The 24004-nt window shown below is 40.8% G+C and overlaps 1 protein-coding gene across 15 annotated transcripts in view; it reads right to left on the reverse strand.

The window, feature by feature from the left end:
• Positions 1-4651: 4651 nt before the first annotated feature.
• Positions 4652-24004, reverse strand: part of KIF1B (kinesin family member 1B) — a 79525-nt gene continuing 60172 nt past the window's right edge. For all 15 annotated transcript variants that reach the window (XM_026053623.1, XM_026053621.1, XM_026053622.1 and 12 more), the window contains 22 exons: positions 23335-23453; positions 22089-22174; positions 21818-21947; positions 21338-21500; positions 20662-20752; positions 20026-20144; positions 18936-18991; positions 17123-17231; positions 16442-16508; positions 15241-15325; positions 14874-14979; positions 11122-11236; positions 10356-10489; positions 9757-9818; positions 8920-9065; positions 8323-8562; positions 7504-7575; positions 6714-6835; positions 5989-6138; positions 5473-5665; positions 5114-5232; positions 4652-4875 (listed from right to left, as the gene is read on the reverse strand). In XM_026053623.1, coding sequence (XP_025909408.1) covers positions 4833-4875; positions 5114-5232; positions 5473-5665; positions 5989-6138; positions 6714-6835; positions 7504-7575; positions 8323-8562; positions 8920-9065; positions 9757-9818; positions 10356-10489; positions 11122-11236; positions 14874-14979; positions 15241-15325; positions 16442-16508; positions 17123-17231; positions 18936-18991; positions 20026-20144; positions 20662-20752; positions 21338-21500; positions 21818-21947; positions 22089-22174; positions 23335-23453 — 2527 coding nt within the window. In that variant the 3' untranslated portion in view covers positions 4652-4832. The remainder of the gene's footprint in view (positions 4876-5113; positions 5233-5472; positions 5666-5988; positions 6139-6713; positions 6836-7503; positions 7576-8322; positions 8563-8919; positions 9066-9756; positions 9819-10355; positions 10490-11121; positions 11237-14873; positions 14980-15240; positions 15326-16441; positions 16509-17122; positions 17232-18935; positions 18992-20025; positions 20145-20661; positions 20753-21337; positions 21501-21817; positions 21948-22088; positions 22175-23334; positions 23454-24004) is intronic.

Consider the following 24004-nt stretch of genomic DNA (forward strand, 5'->3'; position numbering starts at 1 on the left):
GGCGGAGCGGCGCGCGCCGCCCATTGGCTCCCCCGCGGAGCCCCGCCCCCCGCCCCTGGGCCGATGGATGCCCCTCCCTCCCTTAAAGGGGCAGCAGCAACCCCGGTCGCTAGTGAAAGACGAAGGAGAGGCAAGCTTGAGGACACGGAATTGGGTGAAAACCCGGCCTTTAGGGCCTGCCCAAGGAGCACACGGGAGCACAGCCAGTGCACTGGTTGTACCTTTATTGTTTCACCTCGGTCACTAACAGTTCGGTGGTGCAAGGTTACCATACACGGTTAGATAATGTCTGCATCGCACACCTAAGGCTATACAGCAAATGGATCCCAATTAGTACAAATACATGAACTATATTTACATTTGTATACTCAAGCTCCAAACATCAGATATATTTACAAAATAAAATATGAAAATGAAAATCGGAAATTAATGTACAGTGTTGCTGATGCACTCCTTCGCTGGGATGAAATCAGTTTGCAGAGAGATTTGTTTAGGAAGGCCACTTATACAGCGTATACCTTGTATACCTTGTGTACAGAGATGCTGAATGGAGGAATGGGGACCACAATCAAAAAGCAACGCATGTAGTTCAGTGCAACAGCGTGTCTAATGTCCAAAGGGAAGAACATTAACCAAGTGCACATGAAGGTGAACAAGCGGAGGGGAAATTCAAGGGCTGATCCTGGGGAGTGCCGACCATCCAAGGCTCCCTCTGCCTCCAGTCCCTGGTCTCAGCGTGAGCAAGAGGTAGTTCAGTACTGCTCAGGATCGGGCCGCTCGTGTGGCAACACGCCCTGGGTTTTCTGAATAGGCGGCGACTCGCGCCAATTTAAAAACTGTCCCAATTGACACTGGACACAACCATCCGGTTAGCGTTGGACTAGTTTTGGTTTCAAAAGACTTAGAGCGCATAAATGGCCTTCTGAACAAAATATCTCCATCCTGTTCTTCGAACGGCTGATGCTTTTAACAAGGAAGCACAAAATTCATACATTCCTGCTACATACTGTACAGTTCAGACCACGTATTGGGTTTTAAACCACAAGAGAGATGCAACGCACATGTTAGAGACCCATTTTAAAATACATTCAGCAAACCGTCCCAGAGCAGCATTAGTATCCTTCCTTTGAGCAGCAGGTTAACAACTGCATCTTCAACAACAAAACGCCACCACAACACAAACTAACACAAACTAAGGCTGTGTAAGAGTACCAGAAAGATGCATATGCATAGGCAGTATTAGTTGATTGCAAAGTACCAATGGGTCTTACTCCAAGCTAATCCTCTTTCTAATATGTGCGATTAATTACAGATGTATAAATATACAGTACATTACATAAACTTAAATCCCTGTAAATTAGATAACAAGCAGCAAAAAGTAAAGTCTTTGCTTTGAAATACCTTGCTATTTAGTCATAAAGACTGGTAGACACTGGCAGAACAAAACAAAACAGAACTTTCTCAGTGGTTTGGAAATATTCTTCCCTTCCCTTCTGTGTCCCAGAATAGAGGAGTTTTCTAACAACCCAAAAAAAGAAAAAGTACTTAAAGTGCATTTCTAAAATACAGTATAGGAGGCTTAGTTTAGTTTTAAAGTATTCAGGAAGCTCCGACACCTACATGACATGGTTTTTCACAGGGCCTTTTTTAATTTTTTCTTTCCTTCTCTCCAACGAACAGCACAAAGCCCCAAAGCCACAGCTCAGGCTCCCGACCCTCGAGCCTGTGGAGGYCAGGAGGAGCGTGCGGGGTGGCCGCCCCGCAGCACGAGCGAGCGGCGGGGCCCCAGAGCTGCCCGACCCCAGGAGCCCCCGTAACGCGAGCGGGGTTTGAAACCTCAAGGCTGCTCGGCACATCGGCCCTTCTTGGTCTGCTTCAAAACAGAAATTTGCAACTTGTTGGGCTAGATCGAAGAAAGCTTATATGATATGAAATCTTCCCCCCCCCCCCCCGCTCTCTCTCCAAGAAAAGCTCAATTATTCTTTTATTCTTCAATTATTCTACTTTTAAGGAGTAGGGGAATTGATGTCTCAAACCAAGCTTCAGTAAAAGCCTTTAAAGACTGTCTACTTTATATCAGGCCTGAAAACAGTAATGCCCACTTGAACTCCATGGGATAAGAATAGATTTTGACACAGATTATGAGGCTAAAAGAGATGTGGATGCTTAAAAATAGATTTTTGCCCTTAGGACAATCTGTATACATATACATATCAAGCCTCCTGAAGCTGCCTGGAGTCCTTATATCTAAGGGTAGCATTTATGCAACACTGCTGKATGTTTCAAGCTCTGTATAAAGTAAGCATCTGTCTCTTCCCGCTTTCAAAGGAAGAGTCCCTTAATCATGTTTCTGTGCAWTACCTATATCCTCTTAGTTCATCTTCTGGCTTATCCAAAGCAAAGACTTAACAGACTAGCTTTGTTCTAGCTAAAAAAACAAAAAATAAAAAAAATAAAAATAGAAAAACAAAACACAAACATTCTCAGTGCATCACATAATGCCACCACCTGAGTTGCTACCTCTTCTTTCCTCTCCTCAGACTGGTTTCACCTTCATTACAAGCAGCAGTGGTGGTAGCAACTTAGTGCTTAAAATTAGTTCATTCTTAATACATCTTGACATCTGCTTAGCTCCGGTTTGGGAGCTCTCTTTCAGCACCAAGAGGCTTATTTGCACAACACACTTGAAGTGCTTATCGTCCACTACAAAGAAATGTCATCATCCTATTGAGTCACTCAGTTAAACAGAATGCAGCCAGAGAAGAAGAGTTTTCTATATTAAGCTCTCGGGTCCCCAGAACACTCCCTGACTCYGAGTTCCAGTTCTAGAGCGCAGGGATCACAGGAGACACGATGAGTACACGGGCTGGCTGGCATACTGTTTTGAAATACACAGCGATACATCCTAGCAGGTATCCGACTCCATCTCCCTGCCCCTCTTCTAGCCATGCTTTTAGGAGGTACCATTATGCACTGCMCTTTACTGCAGAAGCAAAAAATCCATAAAGCTAAAAGAAATGCTCAACTGCTGACAGTCCCACACACAGTTCTGGCAACTGAACATCCAACACATGGCATGACTCGGTGACAAGTGATCTGAATGAAAATAACCTTCCTGAGCTGGTGTCATAAAATGGCATTTTGCTAAGTCTGACTACTGTGCAATGGCACAAACCCCTCTGCTTCCACCCTGAAAACCCTGTATGTTCCCCAGGATGACAGCTAGCCCTATTGGTGCCCACGGTAAATCAAGAAAGTTTAGCACAGCAGTCAAACACGGTTAAAAACAACCCAAAAAATCCCAACCTCCCTGAAAACGAGAGACGAGTTTACTTCTCAGGAGGGAAGCCATTCTGCCTCCCTTTCTCGGGGCAAGGATCAAAGTCTCAGGGGGACTTGCATTGTAGGCCAAGAACCAACAGCAGCTGATCTCCAAAAGGCCACTTACTGCAGCCCACTGACCAGGACTGGAGTCTGCCTGATCTGTTCTCCAGGAAGAACYATCTCTGAAGTTAAAAGTTAAGTAAGGGGTTTTAGCTAAGATAAACTGCATCAGGGAGACAGCAGATGTTCAACAATTATTCCAAGGAGAAATGAAAGTTATTCTATAAATGCCTGGAGAATACTGCAAATGCTAAGTTTAGAAATTATTTTCTMGAGAGAGGATGCTTTGCCCATGGGCAGCCTGGATATCATCTGAATATTGCAGATAAAGGATGCGTGCATAAAGCAGGCCTTTCAGAAAGACGCCAAATACACCGCTCAGAGCAGTSTTCCATGATGTGCCAATTAGAGTCRTAAATCTCTTCCAGAAGAGGGAAGTGAGAACTGTTGCTACAGGAACCCAGAAGGCAAAAYTAAAAGCAGAAAAGGGAATTATTGCCCCCCTGTGGTGACCTCCTGAACACACTGTGGGAAAAACAATGCTGGCTTTTTTCAGCTCAACACACCCTATCCACATAAAATACGAGGCTGAGTGTCTTAAGCTTTAGGGACTGTGTATTTTCCCTCACTTGAGCACAAGCTCAGTCTGCTCAGCTCAGTTCTCAGGCAGAGGAGCGCTCATGTGCTCAGGGAGAGGCAGATCCAAGCACTCCTCATCTGCCCTCCACACCAGGAGTTCAAAGCAGATCATTCCAGGCAGCCCCTCTTGCCTTGTTCCCCCACCTTTTTCAGGTCATGTCCTTGTCTGCTGGACCCCGGAAACTCAAACTTGCACCAGTCCCAAATCCAATCTGCCCAGATAGGTTTATCCAATATCAGCTTTCAACAGAGTTTAAATAGGAGGCTGAATCCAGAAAGCCTGAGAGCTATTGCAGTTCCTGGCTGGATAATGTCTACAGAAGGAATAATCTTCCCCTGGCGTTAGAAGTTTGCCCTGAGGGAACCAGTGACTACTGCCAAATCATAAACTGAATGAAAAACGTAGAGCATTTCAGACAGACAACACAGACAGTGGAACAGACACTGAAAGATCAGTTAGAATGGAAAAACAATTGTTATAAGAAAAAAATATTTTTTTCTTTTTAGAGTCGTGCATAATAACTCAATCTCTTTTTTCTTTTTTTTTCCTTTTCTTTTTTTTTTCTTTTTTTTTCTTTTTTTTTTTTTGGCCACATGCTACTAGTAGGATTTCTCAGCACAAGTGAAAAGAAAAAAGGTAGGGTTAGAATAGCTAGAAAATGTGCTGAAAGAGTTGGGAAGGTAGGGAACATTAAGCCACAGGATTACATACAAGAGAAACTGTCAAGAATCACAAAGAGAAAATGAGAGGTAACACTTTATCTATCAGAAGGTGAATTAAGGAGAACAGATGAGAACATTACATGGACTCAGTATTTCATCTGGCCCGTGCGTCTTCGAGCCAATTTTGACCTGCAGAAGAAAGAAAGAAAAAGAAAATCTGTTGATTTCTGGAAAACTATTTTTCTTCCCTTCCCACAGTCAGTCCATCTTCTGTTCTGCACTACTGTACAGGTCATGATAATTTCCCACCTAGCTCACCCCGCTTCTCAAATCCTTCGGGAAGGAAATTAATTCTGGGACTAGTTGCCCACTCGTTCCTAACTGTCTCTAGGCTCTGCAGTTTCTGTATGCTCAAGAAACCTCTTACCGTATCGTGCCAGCCAGAAGTGGGTTGAAGGCGTATAACCAGTCATTCATGTCTTTGTCATTGATGGCCTGGAGCAGGACCCCACGGTGCTTTGTACACACACCAAAAGTGTTGGGTGTCTGAAATATCAGATACAATTTAAAATAACCAAATATACAAGCACAGAAGCTAAGGCTAACCCCTGACCAAATTCAGAGCCTTGCTGGCAGCATCATTAGAAGCCRTGAGGCAAGGGGACATCTAACACACCCATGTGTTGTCCTTAGACCASAGATGACAGACAGGACAGTGCAAGTGCACTACCACCTGCAGTGCTATTCCTGTTCTACACAGAAACAAACACTTGCTCKGAGACTGACCTTTACCATCGCCTGCTGATCCTCACTGTACTCCACCTGAGCTGTGGATAAGTTTATGACTCCTCTTTCCACAGGATCTTTATCGCTGTTGTAGATAAAAACATAAGGACGGCGGACTACCACAAAATGCTTAGCCCAGGAGCTGGAGAGTGGTTCTTTGAAGTGCAGATATCCTTTCTTCGAGACTACAGAGCTGAAAAAAATAACCCTTCTAAGTAAGCCAACTACTGAGTATCTCTATTAGCTGCAAAACATTATACATGGCCTTCATATGCTCTGTTTATAACATTATAATAAAGGAGTTCTTCTACAAAAATTGAAGGCAGTGAACGAGTGCTTCAGAGTTTAAAAATAAACACAACTCATCAATCCTGCTGCCAGATGCATCACTGACACCCTTGTAATTCTGCTACTGCTTGTTCAGTCACTTTCCCCCACATGGGACAAGGAAAATAGAAATCACCGAAAACCCTTGTGGCAGCACATGGGAAAGCACAATCACAACAGGAAATTTACCCTGGTCTGATYTCCTCGATATCAGGAACAAGGTTTAGGAATTCATTCTTTCCAGCTCGGGCAATATAGGAAGTTTCTACTGCAGGAATGAGCTGAAACTGTTCCAACTCAGGACAGGGACTGGAGGCACGAGAATTTGCTTCTGGAGTCCTTTAAAAAAGTGGAGAGAGAAGAAAAAAGCCTAAAGCAAACAAATGTGACAATGGAATTTAAAACACACTTGTACCTTAGACATCTTACTAATTTCATCCTCTAATCCAGATCTTTTGTATGATTTAAGGAGCCTTTTATACAATGTCAAACAGTATTTCYATAACATTTGTAAAGTAAAATTTGAGAGTCTTCTGTAGTAGGGAGCTAAATATTAACTGCTAGTATGTGGTTTCCTCCTTCCTCCCTTCCTTGTTTGCCTCGCTAAACATTGTGACAACACAGGGACTTACTATACTAGGGTTTGACATAAGATGCACTATCGTACTTCAAAATGCACTTTTCTCCTCACAGAATATTACATAGAAGTCACCTCAAAATTTGGGAGAAGGCATGTGTGTATATATACGTACATATATATTATATATGTGTGTGTGTGTATATACATATATATGCACAGAGTGACTGGAGAAAACAGTACAGGAAATGAAAAGGAAGGAAAAGAAATTCAGGTAACATAGCACAGCTTTGTGAAGCCCTAAGAAATATTTTTCTTATTCATACGCTGTACTTACTTCTGATCAATTGAATTGCATCTTGAATCCACCAGAGAAGGACAGGTAGATGAAGGAGTGAGGGTAGCACTGCTGAAACTGGACACTGATGGGTCTCGCCCAATTGGAGAAATATCAGACAGCTACAAGAACAAACACATGCAAAATATTATACAGGCATTTCTTGTAGCTGGTGTTCAGTACTAGTTAGAATAGGGCACTAGAGACAAGCATCCTTAAGGCTCAAATAGTAGACAAGTATTTCTATCAGTCATTTCCCTCTTTAGGGCTGAGTTTTTGCATAAATACCTGTCCAATGTAATGCAAATAAAATGACACCTTTATAGACCCAGCTTCTTCATGGTCTACGCTTCTGATTATTTGCACCCTGACTGCCTAGGTGGAATGTATTAGTTTACCTGTTTTTCTACAGAATGGTGTCTGTATCTACAGTCACAATTCTTCAAAGATTCTTTTGATTTTTTTTCCCCCCTAAGCTTTTGCATAGGGAAAATGAACAATCAGGTAATAAAAAGCACCTCCAGCCAGCTGATAAACTAAATGCTAYGCTATGGTCTGAGATCACACTGTTTCCAAATCCTTCACCAGTTTCTGGACCCTGAACAGAACAGACAAGTTTTTCCAACAGACGGAACCTGAAGAAAATTAAGACACAGTGTTTTGTCTCATAATAGCAACATCAGATTGCCCCAATTCAAATATATTTTTATTACACAGAGTAGGTAAGGACGGACACATGGTAGCTGTTACATGCTCAGCTGCTGCGGTCATGGAAGAAAAAAATCTTTACCTTACAATCACTGATGCTGTTGTACACCTGGTTAAATTCACGATTGAAAGTGTGAGTAAGAAGTTGCAGACACTGAGAAAAAAAACACAAAAACCCACAAGTTTACATTTATATTTTCAGAGAAATCTGAACACATAAGAGGCCATTTGCTAAAACATGCTTGGCAGCTCACTAGAAAATAAAAAACTTTGAACCATCACCGAAAAGTCCAGCATTATAGAATTCATGACTAAAACTGAAAGAAGCAGGTTTTACATAGACATAGGGGAAAAAAACTATGCTGGAAGGGACCTTTGGAGTCAGCRAGTTCCACCTTCTGCCCAAAACAAGGCCAAACTCATTGCCTTAYTGCATTTTGAAAATCTCCAAGGATGGAAATTCTGCAGCATTTCCTAGCGGCCTCTCCCAATATTTAACTTCCTCACTGTATCGCTTTGTCCTTTCATTTTTCACTTCTKAGAAGTTGATCTTTACAACACGCTTGCCCCCTCCCTTCACATCAACTCCCTGCTTTCCCATAAGATGGTTGCCAGGTGATCCCACCTTGACCTTCTCCTTCCTTTTGGATACAGAAATCCTGTTCCCCAGTTGCCTCAGTCTCACTGACATATAACCTCAGGAATACAAAGAGAAGGGGAATAAGTAATTCCCTTGRTAAAATTCAGAAGTTGCACTTGAAGATCTGAGGAAAGGGAATAAGGTGCGACCATAACAGCAGAAACCTAATCACCTGCATTAGTTACTTAGAAGATAGCAAATTACAGCGACAGAGCAGATAAAAAGTGAAACTTGCCCAACTACTCCTCTCATAGGCCATACCTTGGTGGCCAGCTCTTTCTCCCGATCCACCAGGCTCTCTATATCAGCCGAGTCATAACCRCTGCTTTCGCTAGGGGTGACAGCACTCTCAAACGTGGTGGTGGAAATCTGGGAGGAAATGCTGGTGGAGGTGCTGAGGGTTCCACTGCTCAGACTGGGAGACAATGAGTCACTCAGGGACTTGGGGATGCTGTCACCAAGTTTTTCACGAAGCAGAAGGAAATGTCGTGTTTTTTCCACCTGAAAAGAAATCAACACAGTCTGACCTAGGGTCTTCTTCACAGACACTAAATTCTTTGTTATCTTAGGATTTGTGAACATTTGTTACTATGAAATAAAAATGGGGCTTAAAATGGCGATAGAAGATGAATCTCCATTTGTCTGATATAGCAAGATTGAGTTGAAGACTCTGTTCAGTGGTCAGCCACACACTTGTCTTGCCTGTTAGAGAATTTATTTAAATCTTGACTCTGAGAACAAACTTTCATTTGGAAACCTGTTCAGCTCAAAAGGTCACAGAGAGGTTGTACTAATGACACTCTCAAAGGTACTGCTGTATTTTTTCTTTTATTTTCTTTTCTTTATCTCTTTACTTACGTCATGCAGGAGCTCCAATTTCTCCAGTTCCCACTGATGTTCTAGAATGAGGCTGTCACCACGGGGCCTCCAACCTGCCAGGTTCTCTTCTCCACGCACATATGCCACAGAGGTGTCTAGGACTTTCCTCCTCCTCCTTTGCATTCCTGAGCAGTCAAGAATAACAAAAGACATCAAGAAAACCATATCAATTAGCAACCTGCAAAGAACCTATGTATCTGCTGTTCAGCTGGAAATAGGGTAACTGTTTCATTAATAACAATGATTTGCACATTCCAAAGAAGTTTAATTTAGTTCTGCTTTCTTGCTTCTTTCAAGCACTTTTCATTTACCTCCGTATAATGAAAACTACTCCTGTTTAGTGTAAATCAAAACAAAAGTGTCAACTGCTAGGTCTCGGAGGAAGAAATGCACAAGTGGTATGTGACTACATTTCTTCTGAGCCATCAAGTTCTCATGGTATATGAACAAAATCTAAAATGTGATTCTCAGAAATCTGAGAGAAATACCATGGCACAGCCAAATCTCAACTGCGTTAATTATGATGAGCAAAGTATTATGCCCATGCCCAAGACACACTCTTGTCAAAATGCAAAGTTGTTGCCAGTCAATCCTTGGTTCACCAATGGTTAGCACAGGTGGAGATCAAAAGTCAAAGCCTGMATAATTTGTCATGGAATAGAAATGTTCCGTTGTTCCTATAGAACACATAGTGCTTCTCATAGAGAAGTACTCATCTCTTTCTGCTCACAAAACTTTCTTCAATACTGCAGATGACAGCATGCCAGATCTTAAATCACCTGCACTTTAGTGCATGTTCACCCAGTCATTGCTTACCTGGACTTCCTGTGTCTGCCATTTTGCATAAACTGAGTTCATAGATTCCAGTTACTCGATTGCTGTTCACAAGAAACCAGAACAACAACAAAAATGTTATCTTTTTATCTTCAGAAATARAGTACATTTGTTATGTTTGTGATTCCCAAATTAGAAATTTTAAATATAACTGTTAGCCAGAAACATATGTGCATTCAAATCTTGACATTAAAAAAAACAGAACAGACTGCAAGATCTCTAGAAATGGCATTTCCTTGCCAAGCTTTCCAATACCAAGCTTCATTCTTCCCATTAGACTTAGATTGCTGCTGCTAAAGTAAATGCCAAGCTAGGACCAGGATCCTCTATATTCACACTGGGAAATGGATCTCTCCTTATCTTTTAGGACAGGAGGCTGAAAAAGGGGCTGTCACTTGATAAATCATCAAATATTTCACTGAAATAAATGCAAGCAAGAAAGTATGTTCAAAAACAGACAGGAAAACTGTAACTAGGTAGACTTTCAAGGAACAAGTATAGTTATGTTTTCCTTWGCCTCTAAAGGGAGAAGCAAAGGCTGACATAAAACATCAGACATGGAAAAACACATCTAAACTTACGCATCTGGAGTTTTGGAATAGCCACTGCCAAAGAGATTGCGTAGCGATCGTGGCGGTGAGATCTTGGCATCTCGTGAGTAAAAGACCATACAAACATCCTTCGTTATAACAGCAGGTTGAATGCAGTGGTCAAGCTAGGAGAAAAACACAGTTCTGAATGAGTGCCTGGTACATATCCGTGCCAAACTGTAAAGTTACTCTCTTTCAGAGAGAGAAACTTTGGTAAGCTGCTATTGTTTGGCTTTCCGTTTTTTGTGTTTCTCTGGAAGAGCATTGCTAAATTTCCTGATGCAAATTTTCAGGCCAGATAATTGTGCAAGAGGACTACAGTGCCAACAGTTGCTTGCTAGGCCAAGAGCTAAGCCAATGTTTGTAGCATTCATGCTATTTCCTCAGTCTTCACTCAAGTACAAACTCAGAGAAAACGAGATACAGGAAGGCAAGGAAACACACTGGACTCACCACACATTTCTCTGAAGACAGTAATACCTAACAATAATATGCAATAACATAAATAATATGTAACATGCAATACCTAACAATAATAACAATAATAACAATAATAACAATAATCCAAGATGCTAACTGTGAATACATTTTCATATCCTCCTCTCAGGAAATGAATGAAGACCTAGAACATACATTCCCTGAGTTCAGGATTCAAAGGTATTTAGACCAGTAGGTATTTACCCAGGGTACATACTGCCTGCTGTCTCAAATAGTTTCACCTGAGTCACAAGCACAAAAGATGACACAGAAGTCTCACCTCTAGATAAGCCGAAAGGGTCATATATATCTTCTCTCCATATGGTGTCACTCGGTTAAGGAGAAGGGAGTTATGCAAAGAGCTATCCCAAACTGCTTCAAACCGATAGAAAGTCCTGGTAAAGAAAGTGAAACAAGAGCTCAGTAGTAATCGCTCCTCTGCATCCCTCTCGGAAGCCGACACAAAGCATCACTTCTTGACACCACTGAATATGACTGTTACTAACCACATGGATTTTGATAACAAATACTTGAAGCACAGACCCATCTCTCCCCAAATTCTACAGATGCATCCAAGTTTATTTACTTCAACCTCAGCTAGTTTGGCATTAAAGATACTTGTTTTGGGAAAAACATCTAAAAGAAAAGAGGGAATACAGAAGAGAATAAAAACTATCATAAAACCACAGCGAGGTCAGCACCAAAAGACAGCATTTCTAAGTAGACAGAGCTCTTCTCTATTGCTTAACATTAATTCAGCCGAGTTGAGCCTCAAAGCGCATAGGAGGATTTCTCTTCTGTGAGCAACACCCATTCTATACCACTTTCTCCGAGTGACATACACTTACACACATCTCCAACAAAGCTCTTAAGACCAAAAATGAAACAGAAGATCCCTTTTCTTAAAGAGGGATCTCTTTACAATGCCATACAAAAAGAGCAGCTTCTGAAAGTAAATCAGGATGATTAACAGATTGGGATAAAAGTCTTATATGCAAGTAATTATAATTGTTTTCTATTTTACTACTTCAAATAAAAACTGGCAATCTAACACAAACTTTAAGGTTCTTCAATTTGGCATGTGGAAAGAAATTTGAAGAGTCTCACAATTCTATTCCAACAATTAAGATCATTGATTAATGTCAAAAGTGAGAGAGAAATGAAAAAAAGCTAAACCACCAGGTCTAGAGTTGTCATTACACTCTCTCCTCCCTAATGGGAACACTCTTTTTCATGACAAGAGACTAATTTAATGTAGGTTTCTTTAGAAGAAAGTCCAATACCCTTATTCTGCAGTCCAGTATACTTTTCAATTTTCTGAACTGAAGAAATTCAACCAAAGAGAGGACAAAATAGAGCAGGAAGAAGAAATCAACAACAAAACGAGACATAAAAGAGCCTGGCACAGCAAAAGCAACTGCTCTGCAGCGCAGAACTAAACTGCAAGTGACGATTTTTCGATATACATCAAAACAAAGTTAAACATAGTTTCAAGACAGTGACTCTACCATAGTTTTCCTAGGTAGAAAATTTTCCTAGGTAGAAAAATATACATTGGTTTCCTAAACATCCTGGAACCTGGAATAGTTACAGAGGGAGACAAAACCCAGAAATGAGGAGACTTCTTTCACAGAGCAAATAGAACAAGGAGGAAAATGGAGCACAGAACAAGCAAAGCATGGAAAGCAGGAGGAACTGGTTAACAGCATCAATGTTTGTTAGAACTGATTTCTAAGTGGATTTTAGTGTTAGCAGGAAGTGGTTAATCAAGAGCACTGGAAATTTAAGYCTTTTCTTTATTCAAACAGGCAGGACCCAGAAGGGAGGTGCAAGGCGTCCCACGCTGCGCAGCCACCATGCTTTGGCTGTGACCTATGGACACACCTGGAAGGTGGAAGAGGAATCCACTCTGAGCGGCTAAATATCTCACTTCTCTCTCGACTGGTAGACTAAGTCTAAGCAAATACACTGCTGAATTTCAGACACGAATCCAACCCCAAAGCCGAGGCTGAATGCCAGTCACGTGGTGGCCACAGCYTTTTGTTCAGCGTAATTCTGAGGTRGAATTTCAAGTAACCTAATCATTCACTCAGTCYTTGCCTTGGCACAGCAAACACAGAAGCACTCGGGAGTTAAGACTGTAAAAAAATCCCAAGTTTACTTCTCTGACAGAGAACAAAACAAGAAACTATGGAGTGCTACAAATCAGGACTATATTCTGAAGACTTTTTGGCATTTAAAAAGGACTGAATAAGGGAAGTTATACATCGTACGTGAAGGAAAACTTATCTTCACATGCTCCCCACTGAWCTGTACTTGAATAAATTCCTGATGCACAAGCGAGGAGGAGGAGATGTGCTACTTCTAAAGGAGCTAAGGGGTGCGCAAACAAAACTCTGTAGAAGTTGAAAAGGAAATGGTAGCAATACAAATGGGACATAAAGCATTCTGTTTGCAAGAATCTTTATGTGCAAAGGAAGCAAATGGAAAATACCTAGGCATATCCTTATCAAGAAAGAGCCTGTAAAAACATAGAAAGAGCTTTAGTTAGTGCAGCCAAAAGCAGAACACAAAAGCAACAGCTGAGAGGAGTGGAACAAATAGGCTGAAAACAAGAAAACAATCAGAAAACAGGTCTGGAGACAATGAGCAAACATAAGACAAATCCCTGACTGGGCTTCAATCCCACTCCACTCCCCTGCTACGCACTCACAGCCCAAATGACATCTTTGCATTGTGGCCAGAGCTGGTGAACAATCTCACTTCACTATCTGCTATCCTCCATCCAAGCAGCCCTCCTGGTAGGAAACTACCAAGCCATATAGCAATTTCTTCAAAGTTTTAGGGAATGGAAGATACTTTTCAGCTACAACTCCAGCCCAAGCAGAATGAAAACTAACAGAAGTCTGAATATAATATTTATATCGATCCATCAATTCACATATGTGGAAGGCAAAATACCCATTTCTCAGTGAAAGGCAAGGATTAACAGCTAAAAATATTATCACTGTACTCATTTACAGACACTGGGTGGCAGGAGGATATCCAGTTGGTAGCAGCCTTGCTACCTGACCCCACCTTTATTATCACAACAGTAATTCAAAGTCCAAGATTCTAATGGAGAAGGAAGTTCAAAGTCATTTCAGCACCTAGAAATTGCCAAGATTCAACCACTGCAGAAGAGATAGGCTCACCTCTCCCCGCCTCTACCCCTACACAATTTCAGGGTTGAATTTCCTGTTTCAGGAATATCAGGGTAGAATTTCAGAGATATTCCTGCTATTTACCAGCTAAGCTAAGCCACAAAGCTTCAAATGACTTGGCTCGTGTCAGAAGCTCTGCTGGCAACACAGAATGCTGCTTTGCTGCAGACGCTGAAATAAAAATCCTTAGGGTCCGACTGACACCTTAATAGTGATGAACAGTAACGAGGGGATATATGTAGCCATACATCTCAGAGGTGCCCCGRTGCGCCTCCTTATCAGGCCTGGGATAAATTTATCTTACATCTACATTAGTTCTCCTGCATTTCCTTTACATACATTGGCAACACTTAAAACTATGAAGTTTAACTTGATTTTTCCTTAGATTATCACATGATTATTCCAGGAATAATAGAGGTATGTACACATCCATAAATATACACATCCATAAATATACCACCCAGAGATCATCCTTGTACTCTAATGCTGTATTCTAGTCACAAGTTTTGATGTTAATTTAAAAGTTTTGTGTTCAATTCTGAGACACCCTTAAGTAGTTCCTTTCCTTCCTCCTTTTACAGGGCTTACAAATGGAGAGTAAATCAAAGGCACTATCAAAAAAAACTTTCATGTAGATCAGTGGACTTCACCTTTAACAAGAAATCATATTAGCACTCATTCCTATCTGTATACATTGTGCCCACAACACTCTAAGTATAGAATTTATAATTAGTAGCATGCCCAGCTTCCCACCTATCTTGCCCGTATCTCGGGATATCAAAGGAAAATTAKGTTTCTAAAAGAAAGGATATTCATTTTATTTACTTACCTATTGGAACTGTGTGAGGACTTCAGGTATTTTGCAGAGATAATATTCAAAGACAGAATAGCATCCACAGCAGCTTCATCTACCTCTGCTTTGTTTCTTATACGTCCTGAGAAAGRTAGAGGGGTAAAAGAATTAAATCTAAATTTGAAATGCAGAAGGAATTGTCTTCCAAATCTCATTTCAGACTAATGTGGTCAGACATCCAGTTATAAATGGATATGAGAAAACTTAATTTTTTCCCCTGGATTTCTTACAAAGTCCTCCTCCTCCCAAAGAGTCAATGCTCTGAATGGTAACAGAATCAGTTGCAAAGAAAAATCAACAAATCTTCCTTGCACAGTAAAACACCCCAACTGAATATACTCACCAACAACCAACTCCCGCACATCTTTCCAGTGCAACTCATTGCCCTTCTCATGAATAATGGTGACGGTGATTCTACGCTGGATTCCCTGGTACAGTTCAAAAAAGGGAAGTTTACACTGGGCAAGTTTCTTTTCCCAACACTAACCTCCTCCACTTCACACTTATACTGTGAAACTGAAGCAGTGAAGATCATTTAAATTAGCCCATAACTGTCAACAAGCTTCTGTGTGCTACTGGACATGAAAATTTACCTAATATAAAACCAGTATGTTCATACATGTAACAGAACACTTCCTCCTCCTCACCCACAAAGAATTTCCAGAGGAGAAGGGAATTTCCAAGGAAAAGGTGCTTGCGGTGTAACTATTTCAAAAGAAGATGAAATACTTCTGCTGGTGTTGGGGACTTGATAATGAAATTACAGTAGCTTCCATTTGAAACAATTAATGAAAATAGTAATAAATCAAGAACTCAGTGTCATCCTCTTGCAAGCTGGAGGGGGAAGAAGGGGAGGGGCGGAGAGGAAAGGGTAGAAATAAATGGAGTATATCATTCCTCACAAGCTATGASAACCCAAAAACTGTTCCTATCAAGAGAGAGGAAATGCAGGTCATAAGAGGAGTCTGAGCAGGAACTTGGCAACTGCAGGTTTATTTTACGACTTCTTTCTGTACTCCCAAACAATAGTTAGCTGAAAGCACCTTTGAAATCTAGCTAAAGGCCAACTGTCACGAAGGATTATTACATTAGCGTCTGTGACTAATTACAAGCATTTAAAATGCACTGAGGCATGGTCATTGTGCTGATGCATCTTCTAGCCACACACAGTGAGAATGAACCGAAGAAAGTTGAGTGCACATTATCCGTCCCTGCTCGGTACAGAATCACCCGCAAGGCACAAATTTGGTCCCAGGGGTTCCTGCCGTTTAAAAGCCTTTGATCTAATGTGTGTACAAACACACAGCAAGAGTGGGATGCACAGATAAGGAAAGGAAACAGCAATACACTGCAAGCCAAAGACATTCCCCACTTTGCCCAAAGCTGACAGACTGTAAATACAGACTGAAAGATGGCTGACCCTACAATTATCATTAGAGGTGTGTGGGAAAAAAGACAGAAGTGAAAATCCAGTCATTAGAGTCTAATACCTCCCCCCTCCCCTGCAGAGATGAAACTTGCTGTTCTACAGCCGYCTTTAGTACCTGGTGAAGCAGGAATGTTCCCTGACAAGGCAGGCCTCCTGTGTGATCCACAACGGCAGGAATATACCTGTGGCAGACATGGAAATCAGCAGTCAACACAAGATACATTAACAATGCATCTCATTTTATTGCTGCCTACATTTAGCTCTCCTCTGAGGAGATAAGGGTGTTTCTACCAGCTCTCAAACTGTGCTACTTATTGGACAATGGTATCAGCTAAATGTAGAAACATCATATATTTTATCATATACCTTAAAAACTCTGCAGTTTTTCAATATATCCCCTAGAGAACTATCACAGAAAGTCTTCTGTGTAGCAGAAGCAAACACGTAAGGCCTGCTAGAGTGACTTCTGAAGCATAAATTCTCTAATTATCCCAAGAATTTAAACTTACTGTCTAAACACAGCAGAAGTTTTCCTACTCCCTGCCTAGTTAGTGCRCATGGGCTCTCAAAATGAAGAGACTACTTCAAGTGTGAAAGAACATTTTCTGTCCTTCTTCAGTCCTTTCTAAAGGAGACAATAAATGCTAGCAGAATTAACAAACTGGTCAGAGACCACTGAGATATAAGCCAGGCCACCACCAGATGACTGCTAAGCATCAGCTTCATCTGAACGGATAAAAGATCTAATTGCACAAACCACTGTCTTTAAAACGTGAAAGATGAACACTAGACTTACTCCCCCGTTGGCTCCAATTCGCTGATCTCAAACCAGACGAGAAGGTCGTATTTGCTCACGCTCTGTCCCAAGTTTGGTTTGCTCATGGTATTCAACTTTGTAGCTGGCACTTAAAAATACAAAACAAATAAATATTACTTAGGGCTCACAGAAACCTAAGTTGTTTCAGATTTTCACAGATCCTATGTATGCTGTAACTGCTTATGCAGGTCACACTGTAAAGACAACTGGTCTCAAGGCACCAAGACCACAGATTACATCGGACTTGCTGATGAAATCTAGGAGTTTTACAGCAAACCATGAAGGTCAATTAACTTTACAAATGGAGATGTAAACAAAGCAATGGAGAGTATTCAGCACCCATATGAAAAGAGAAGAGAGCAGATTTTCCGGCCAACTCGCTCACCTGTCAATCCTATAAAAACCAGACAACACTGAAAGGAAATCACTAGGTARTACAGCTAAAAATATTTTATACCGTCTGCAGAGGATGAAATGGCTTCAGTGCCATTTTCTTCCCCATTAACTACAAGAATGGTCCTCTTATATCCATCATATTACCAAAGCAACACTTGCAGATGTGCACACACTGTCCATGAGCTGGACAGCTGGACTCAGTGCTGTTGGTAATGAGGGGAACATCAAACACACAAGTCACTAAAACTTACAGATAAGTAGAGAAATCTGAAAARAAATGTGGCTCTTTTACAGAATACACCTGTGATGAACAGCACTGTACATAMGTTAGATTTATATAAAACATATCAAAGTGTTTCCTCTGTACCTGGCTGCTTTTTCCTATGTAGCATCTCTTGACACCAAATATCTCTGAACTATTTACAGATGACAAGTAAACTTCTTCTGTCCAAGAAAATCTGATATCTAGCTCTCGGAAATTTTAAGTCTCCCTATGCAATTTTCTCTAAAACATCCCTATAAAACTTCTTTAGCTTTATCCTTCAGTGTTTGCAACCATGGCAGTTTCTATTCTCAAGAACACTACAAGATGACAAAAAGGAAAAAGGAATTTCGAAGCACTCTGGAACTACTTCTGCATCTACTATAGATTAAAGTTGGCTACTAACCATCTCGTTTAGGAGCCCTCTCACTCTGACAGCTGGGAATGGGCAGAAAGAGGAAAGGTGGTAGCTGGTCAGCCCCATCCTGGAAAGCAGCCACAGCAGAGGACGCAAGCACGTTGGCGTGCTCAGACAGTGTGTTCAGCACATGCACGTTTACATAGCCAGACATGAGATACCTAATCAACTCAATTTTTCTCTCATGGTCTGCAAAGGGAATGGAACACAGGAACAGACAAAAAGGGATAGCAGAAACATGCAGGTGAGAGAAAGCAAGAGGAGGAAATAAAATGGGAAATGGGAAAAAATATAGAAAAGAGTTCAGCATGCATTATTAAAATTAAGAAAAACAATGATCATTTTAACAAGACTGCTTCAGTAAACAGGAATATTAGAAAGCAGAAAGATGTAATGGTGAATGAATATGGCAATTTCCAGTCAAGTGCTCAGTGAGTGCACAGAGAGTCATAGGCAGATGTCTTGGAATATGGCCAACACCTCAGGAACAATATTCTACCCTTTAATGTCACAAGAAGCACTAACTGTAAGAGGAGGCGGAACACAACACAAAGAAAAGATAGTCAGCAAAGATGTATCCAGTGTCATTTTTCACTGATCACTCAATGTCATTTCTCAGTTTCCTGAAATAATCTACTTTCCTGAAATAATCTACAATCTTCAGTGACAATCAGACATAAAAAGTGTGATGTACAGAAGTAGAGAATATTTCTCACCTGGCTTTGAGAGTGGCATGGGGGGAGGAAAGAATCTTCGGGATGGTTGTGGAGGACTGTAGAGAAATGAAAAATGACATATAAGTTAAATAAAAAAGTATAAAAATGCACATATATATACATACATGCATACACATACACACACACATACATAGGTATAGACAATCCTCTGAGAAGTAGGTGCCATTTCTTCCCAGAAATGAGCCTCACAATTCCTGTATTCCAGGAATACATCAGAAAAAGCAACACAGAGAATGAAATGTATTCAACATCTCATGGAAATTTAACCCAGGATTCAAAATATTTCTCGGACTAACCTAAATCCTCTTTCTTTTCTAATTTAATTAATCATAGCTGTCAGTGAAAGATTTATTTATAGCTTCTAATTGCTCTACCCCATTCTGTACCAAAAGCTTAATTGGGTACCAGGCAGTTCCCAAAAAAATAGTCTAAGGCAAAGGAATAAGCTCCAGGTGACAAATCCTCTTAAAACTAGCACACGTTTCCCCTTCACAGCTGCTGCCTTCAGTAAGAGGGCTAACCAGACCCAGTATTCCACAAAATAGACTCCTCTGTTAAGCCGTGAATAAGTGGACATCAGGTCCTTTCCCCGCTTCCAAAAATTCAAATGCTCAGCCACCTCAGTGCCAGTATTTTCTTAGGATATTGCACTTTAAGAGCCTTTTGTTTTCCCCTAACCTCCTTGCTTTGTTTTGTTATCCAACCTCCATGGCATCAGCAGGCCACGTGCCTTGAGAGAGCACTGCTTCTTGCTGGGTAGTAGAACTTACCCAGAGCAGGCTGCGTTCACCGCTGAAGTCCTACGTACAATATTCAACCACCAGTGTTCACAGAGTGCGTGCAGCTGTATCAGCAAAGCAGCTTTGCACATTTAAGATGGTAAAACAAGCCCCCTGTCCATTAACACAACACAGCATGCTGGGGAAATAGTCCTTTACCAACAGGCTTACACAAGTTAGGAATTGTGCTTGTGAGAAGGTGGCTATATAATTTCAAAAAAAGTACAACCTAAACTGCAAAGCTGATCTGAGCCTAATTACAGCCTTTATGCCAGAACTGTGAATGATACCTGTTGAGATCCTGTCCTTGCAGGTGGAGAGGATGCTGCTGATAATGCCCAAAAACTTCAAACACAATAGGCTTCGTCTTGATGTAATCCACAAATGATTCTGTCACTTCCACAGCAATCTATCAGCAAAGTAAGGAAATCAAATTAAACATATGAAAAGGAAATTGTATAAAACTGGAGCTCAGGGGGTGAAATTTTCCAGTCTACTTTTTGTTCTACTTCTACTGAAGGAGAAAATGAAAGCCTCAAGACAGACATTTGAACATACCTGTAACAAAAAGGCTACACTATTAATAAGGACAGATACTTTCAGCTCATCACTGACCCTCATCACTGCTATTCACATATAAATTTTATTTGCTAAGTGCTAACAGCTTTCATTGAACATCCTGAGAAGGGGAATAGATAAAAGGAATTCAAAAGCAGGAAGCAGAGGTGGAACAGAAGAGTTAAATCTTCCACGCAGAAACACTGTTCTGTTCTCTGTTGTTCACCCATGTGATCATTCCTCTATTGTCTATTCTTCACAATCCCTTCCATCTTTCCTACAAACCTCTCATGGTGTTCTCAGAAGTAGAAATACAATTTCCCAGTGATACAGCAGTCACTTACTATACAGTTACGGGCTTTACTTACATTTTGAACATGGTAAAACCCAAGAGGAGTCCCCCGACCATTGTTTTTGAGAGGTTCAGTCGAGAAAGCTTCATCGTGCCGATGTAAAAAGCTATAAATAAAGAAAGAAATCCATCAACATGACAATTCACTGGAGTTTGCTGTGAATGTGACAAAGAAAATCTTTTATTTATTTATTTTGGTGGCAACTGAGTGATAGTCTAAAGCTATAAATATTCTGGTCTTTGAGAGCACAAATTCTGCGCTTGTTTCATACCTTCATTACCTTCAATTTTCATGCTATTTCTTAAGAAGCTAAGCAGAACAAGGCAATCATTTGAGAGTTACTGCTTTCCTCAACAGTCATATAGCTTTTACTCCAGCTGGGCATATGCATAATCCAACACTAAACTTCCAACATTAAAAGTCTTTACAAGCAAAAATATAAGATATTTAAAGTCACTAAAAGTCCATTCTGTTTCTCAACTCCATTCTCCAAAATTTATTCCTAAACACTGTGTTTAAACAAAGCAGGTGCTGTTCATAACAGGAATTCCCATGACCGACAGGGCTTTTGCCTCTGCTGTAATACACTATCATAGTAATTTGAAAGGTCTCAGTCAGATGATTTATTTCTCACTATTTGCTCTCCCGTTAAACCACTCACTGCCTAATGAAAACTAGGATGAATTCTTACTTGAACTGGCAGAAAATATCTGCATATTCAGGCAGGATGCCGCTGGCTTGTAGCACAGTCACGCGGAAGGTAAACACGCTACCCAGTTTCAAATGATCACCAATTTCCTCAGTGAATCCTTCCATAGTCATCTTTCCATCCAGCAAAGTGGAAGATTTCAGGTCTTAAAGAGACACAAACAGCCATATGAAATCATGGTGCTTTTTTAATATTTCTCATGCAACAGATGAGCTCTATCACACCAGTTATCCTAGTACCTCTACCTATTCTTTATGACTCCATACTACTTTTGATGATCAAAAACTCCAAGTGCCTGAGTACAGTCTTTTTTTATATGAAGATCTACACAGCAACTCCAGCATTTATCATATCCAGCACAGAGATAACATCTCTCCCTCCACAAAATACTCTCGAGGGACACTCCAAAAGCCTTTCCAGAACTGACAAAGTTTCCCAAACCACTGTATTTTTCTTTCTTACCTATGTCACTTATTCTGTTGATCTCCTCTGGAGGAGTGATGACCTCCGAATTCTGACCCTGCCCTTCCACAATTCTTAATTCTTCCAGTGACAGTCCAGATCGAGTCATTGCAACCGAAGAAAAATCACTCTAAAAAAAAAAAAAAAAAAATTGAGAGTCCTGCAGTTTCTAGTTTTCCTGTCTTCTTTCTATCCCATGTTTCTTATTCTTTATTTAGAAACAAAAACTACTCCTCTCAAAGACACCTAAGCCAATTTTAATGCTTCTTACCTTGTTGAAATATTCATTGTCAAATGAAATTTTAGCTGTGCCAGATTGCCGAATACCAGATCCATAATCTGGGGCTTCTTCATCAGCTAAAAACAAAACAAAACAATAAAGTTCTCAAGGAGGGGAGGAAAACTCAGAGTTACACAACAGGAAATTTTTACTAGAATGGAGCTCACTCCCTAAAATCAAGGAGGTCTGAATCCCATTTTTCAACAGCAGATTAGCACAAGTGCTGCAAAAATCCTAGTAGAAAACTATCCACCATGAACCTCTTAGGAAGACAAGCTATAAAGTTTTCATCATGAATATACTTTAGCAAATTCTGAGTGCAAAGAAGCTTCAGTGCAAGTTTTGATTATTTTCTTGTTTCTGAGTGTTACATCTGATGTGACTTAATATACCGTAACACAGTGACCCACATGGAGATGTTATAACTAAGCAGCCAGATTGTTACAACTAAACAGCTCCCCTAGCACAGGCTGTGGGTTCTCAAAGCTCTCCCATGTGTAGGATCTGTCCATTCACCCTTTCCCTCTTTGTAGAGGGTACCAATAAGGCAGCCTGGTTAACTGCCAGCCATTCTCCCAGTAAATGCATGCTTGCCAGAGAAATCCCAGGATTCAGAATGCCCTTTGAAACTTCACACAGGGAGCAAATAAGATCATGGCTCTTCTTCAAGAGATGTCCCCTCATCTATTTGTAACAGCCATAGCTTTTTTTTTCACATCCTCCATTTATTTGGATTTCAATGGCAAGCAGAGCAAACTAGACTAGAAATAGAACTTTTGTATGTATTGAAAATAGATTTTGTTTCATTTGCTGTATTAGCCACCGCCAGAGTGATTCTTAAGAGCCCTTAGCGTCTAGGATTTCATTCTACATTCCCACGGAGAGTGAAACTACCAGGGTTACCCTACCTAAACAGTAAAGAAATGCTGGCAGTTAGTCACTACTAGAAAGGGTAGACAAATTATGGGAAGCATCTGTACTGTCACCAGAATGGATGAGACCACCAAGAGTAAATCTCAATCAGCTCACTCCAGAGCGGAAAATGTTAGCAGCTGACCCCCTCCTTTACAGCAATGAAAAGGACTTTCAAAAGCAACTTAATAAGGAAAAACATTAAAAATTAAACTTTAAAATTACACATATTTGAGGGAAAGGGGATTTYGAAAAGTTCTGTACCTGTTGCAGCCAGCCATTGCATACCAAAGAGCTGGCATATMAAAGTCACTGGTTATCTCACCTGCGATAGCTTGCACTGCTACCCGCAGAAATCCTCGTACTTCTCCTTTCTCACTAACAACAGCCACTCTGTGAATCAGAGGCACTGGGTACAGCAGATTGCTCAGGTATACAAATGCTCTGGTAGAGGGAGGGAAAGACAAGAGAAACAGAATCAGGTCACCATCTGCAAAACCCGACTGCAGGATCTCGGTGGCTACCGGGACACGCGAGTCTTCAGGCTACTGCTCTTGGCTGTTACCCACACGGGGCTCTCCAGTGGCAAGGCTGACTAASGAACACACAGAACACTCTAGCCAGGGTGCACTGGAGACACAGAGGCTATATTAGTGAGTTATAAAGCATATGAAGAAAACATTTAAGATGATGGCTTTATAAAAGCTAATTTTAGATGTGCTACAGCTGTAAACAGTTGTTAACAAGATGGTAGAAGTATATTAAGGAGCTATTTAGTGTAATGTATTATTTAACTCTTCCATCCTATCGGCAGAGCTTGAAGTGACAAATTATAAGGGAGTTTTCTGTGTTCRCACAGCCTCAGGTATTTTACTGAACATATTAAAAAGCACTCTTCAAAATGGAGATTTTTGACAGTAATTCCTCTCCTCCACATACATTTAATAACACTGTACACAGAGTAACCAAAAATCCCCAATGAACCATAAGTCATT

Source organism: Nothoprocta perdicaria, unplaced genomic scaffold (genome assembly GCF_003342845.1).
Source record: "Nothoprocta perdicaria isolate Ctin4 unplaced genomic scaffold, notPer1 scaffold_117, whole genome shotgun sequence".
Classification (NCBI taxonomy): domain Eukaryota; kingdom Metazoa; phylum Chordata; class Aves; order Tinamiformes; family Tinamidae; genus Nothoprocta; species Nothoprocta perdicaria.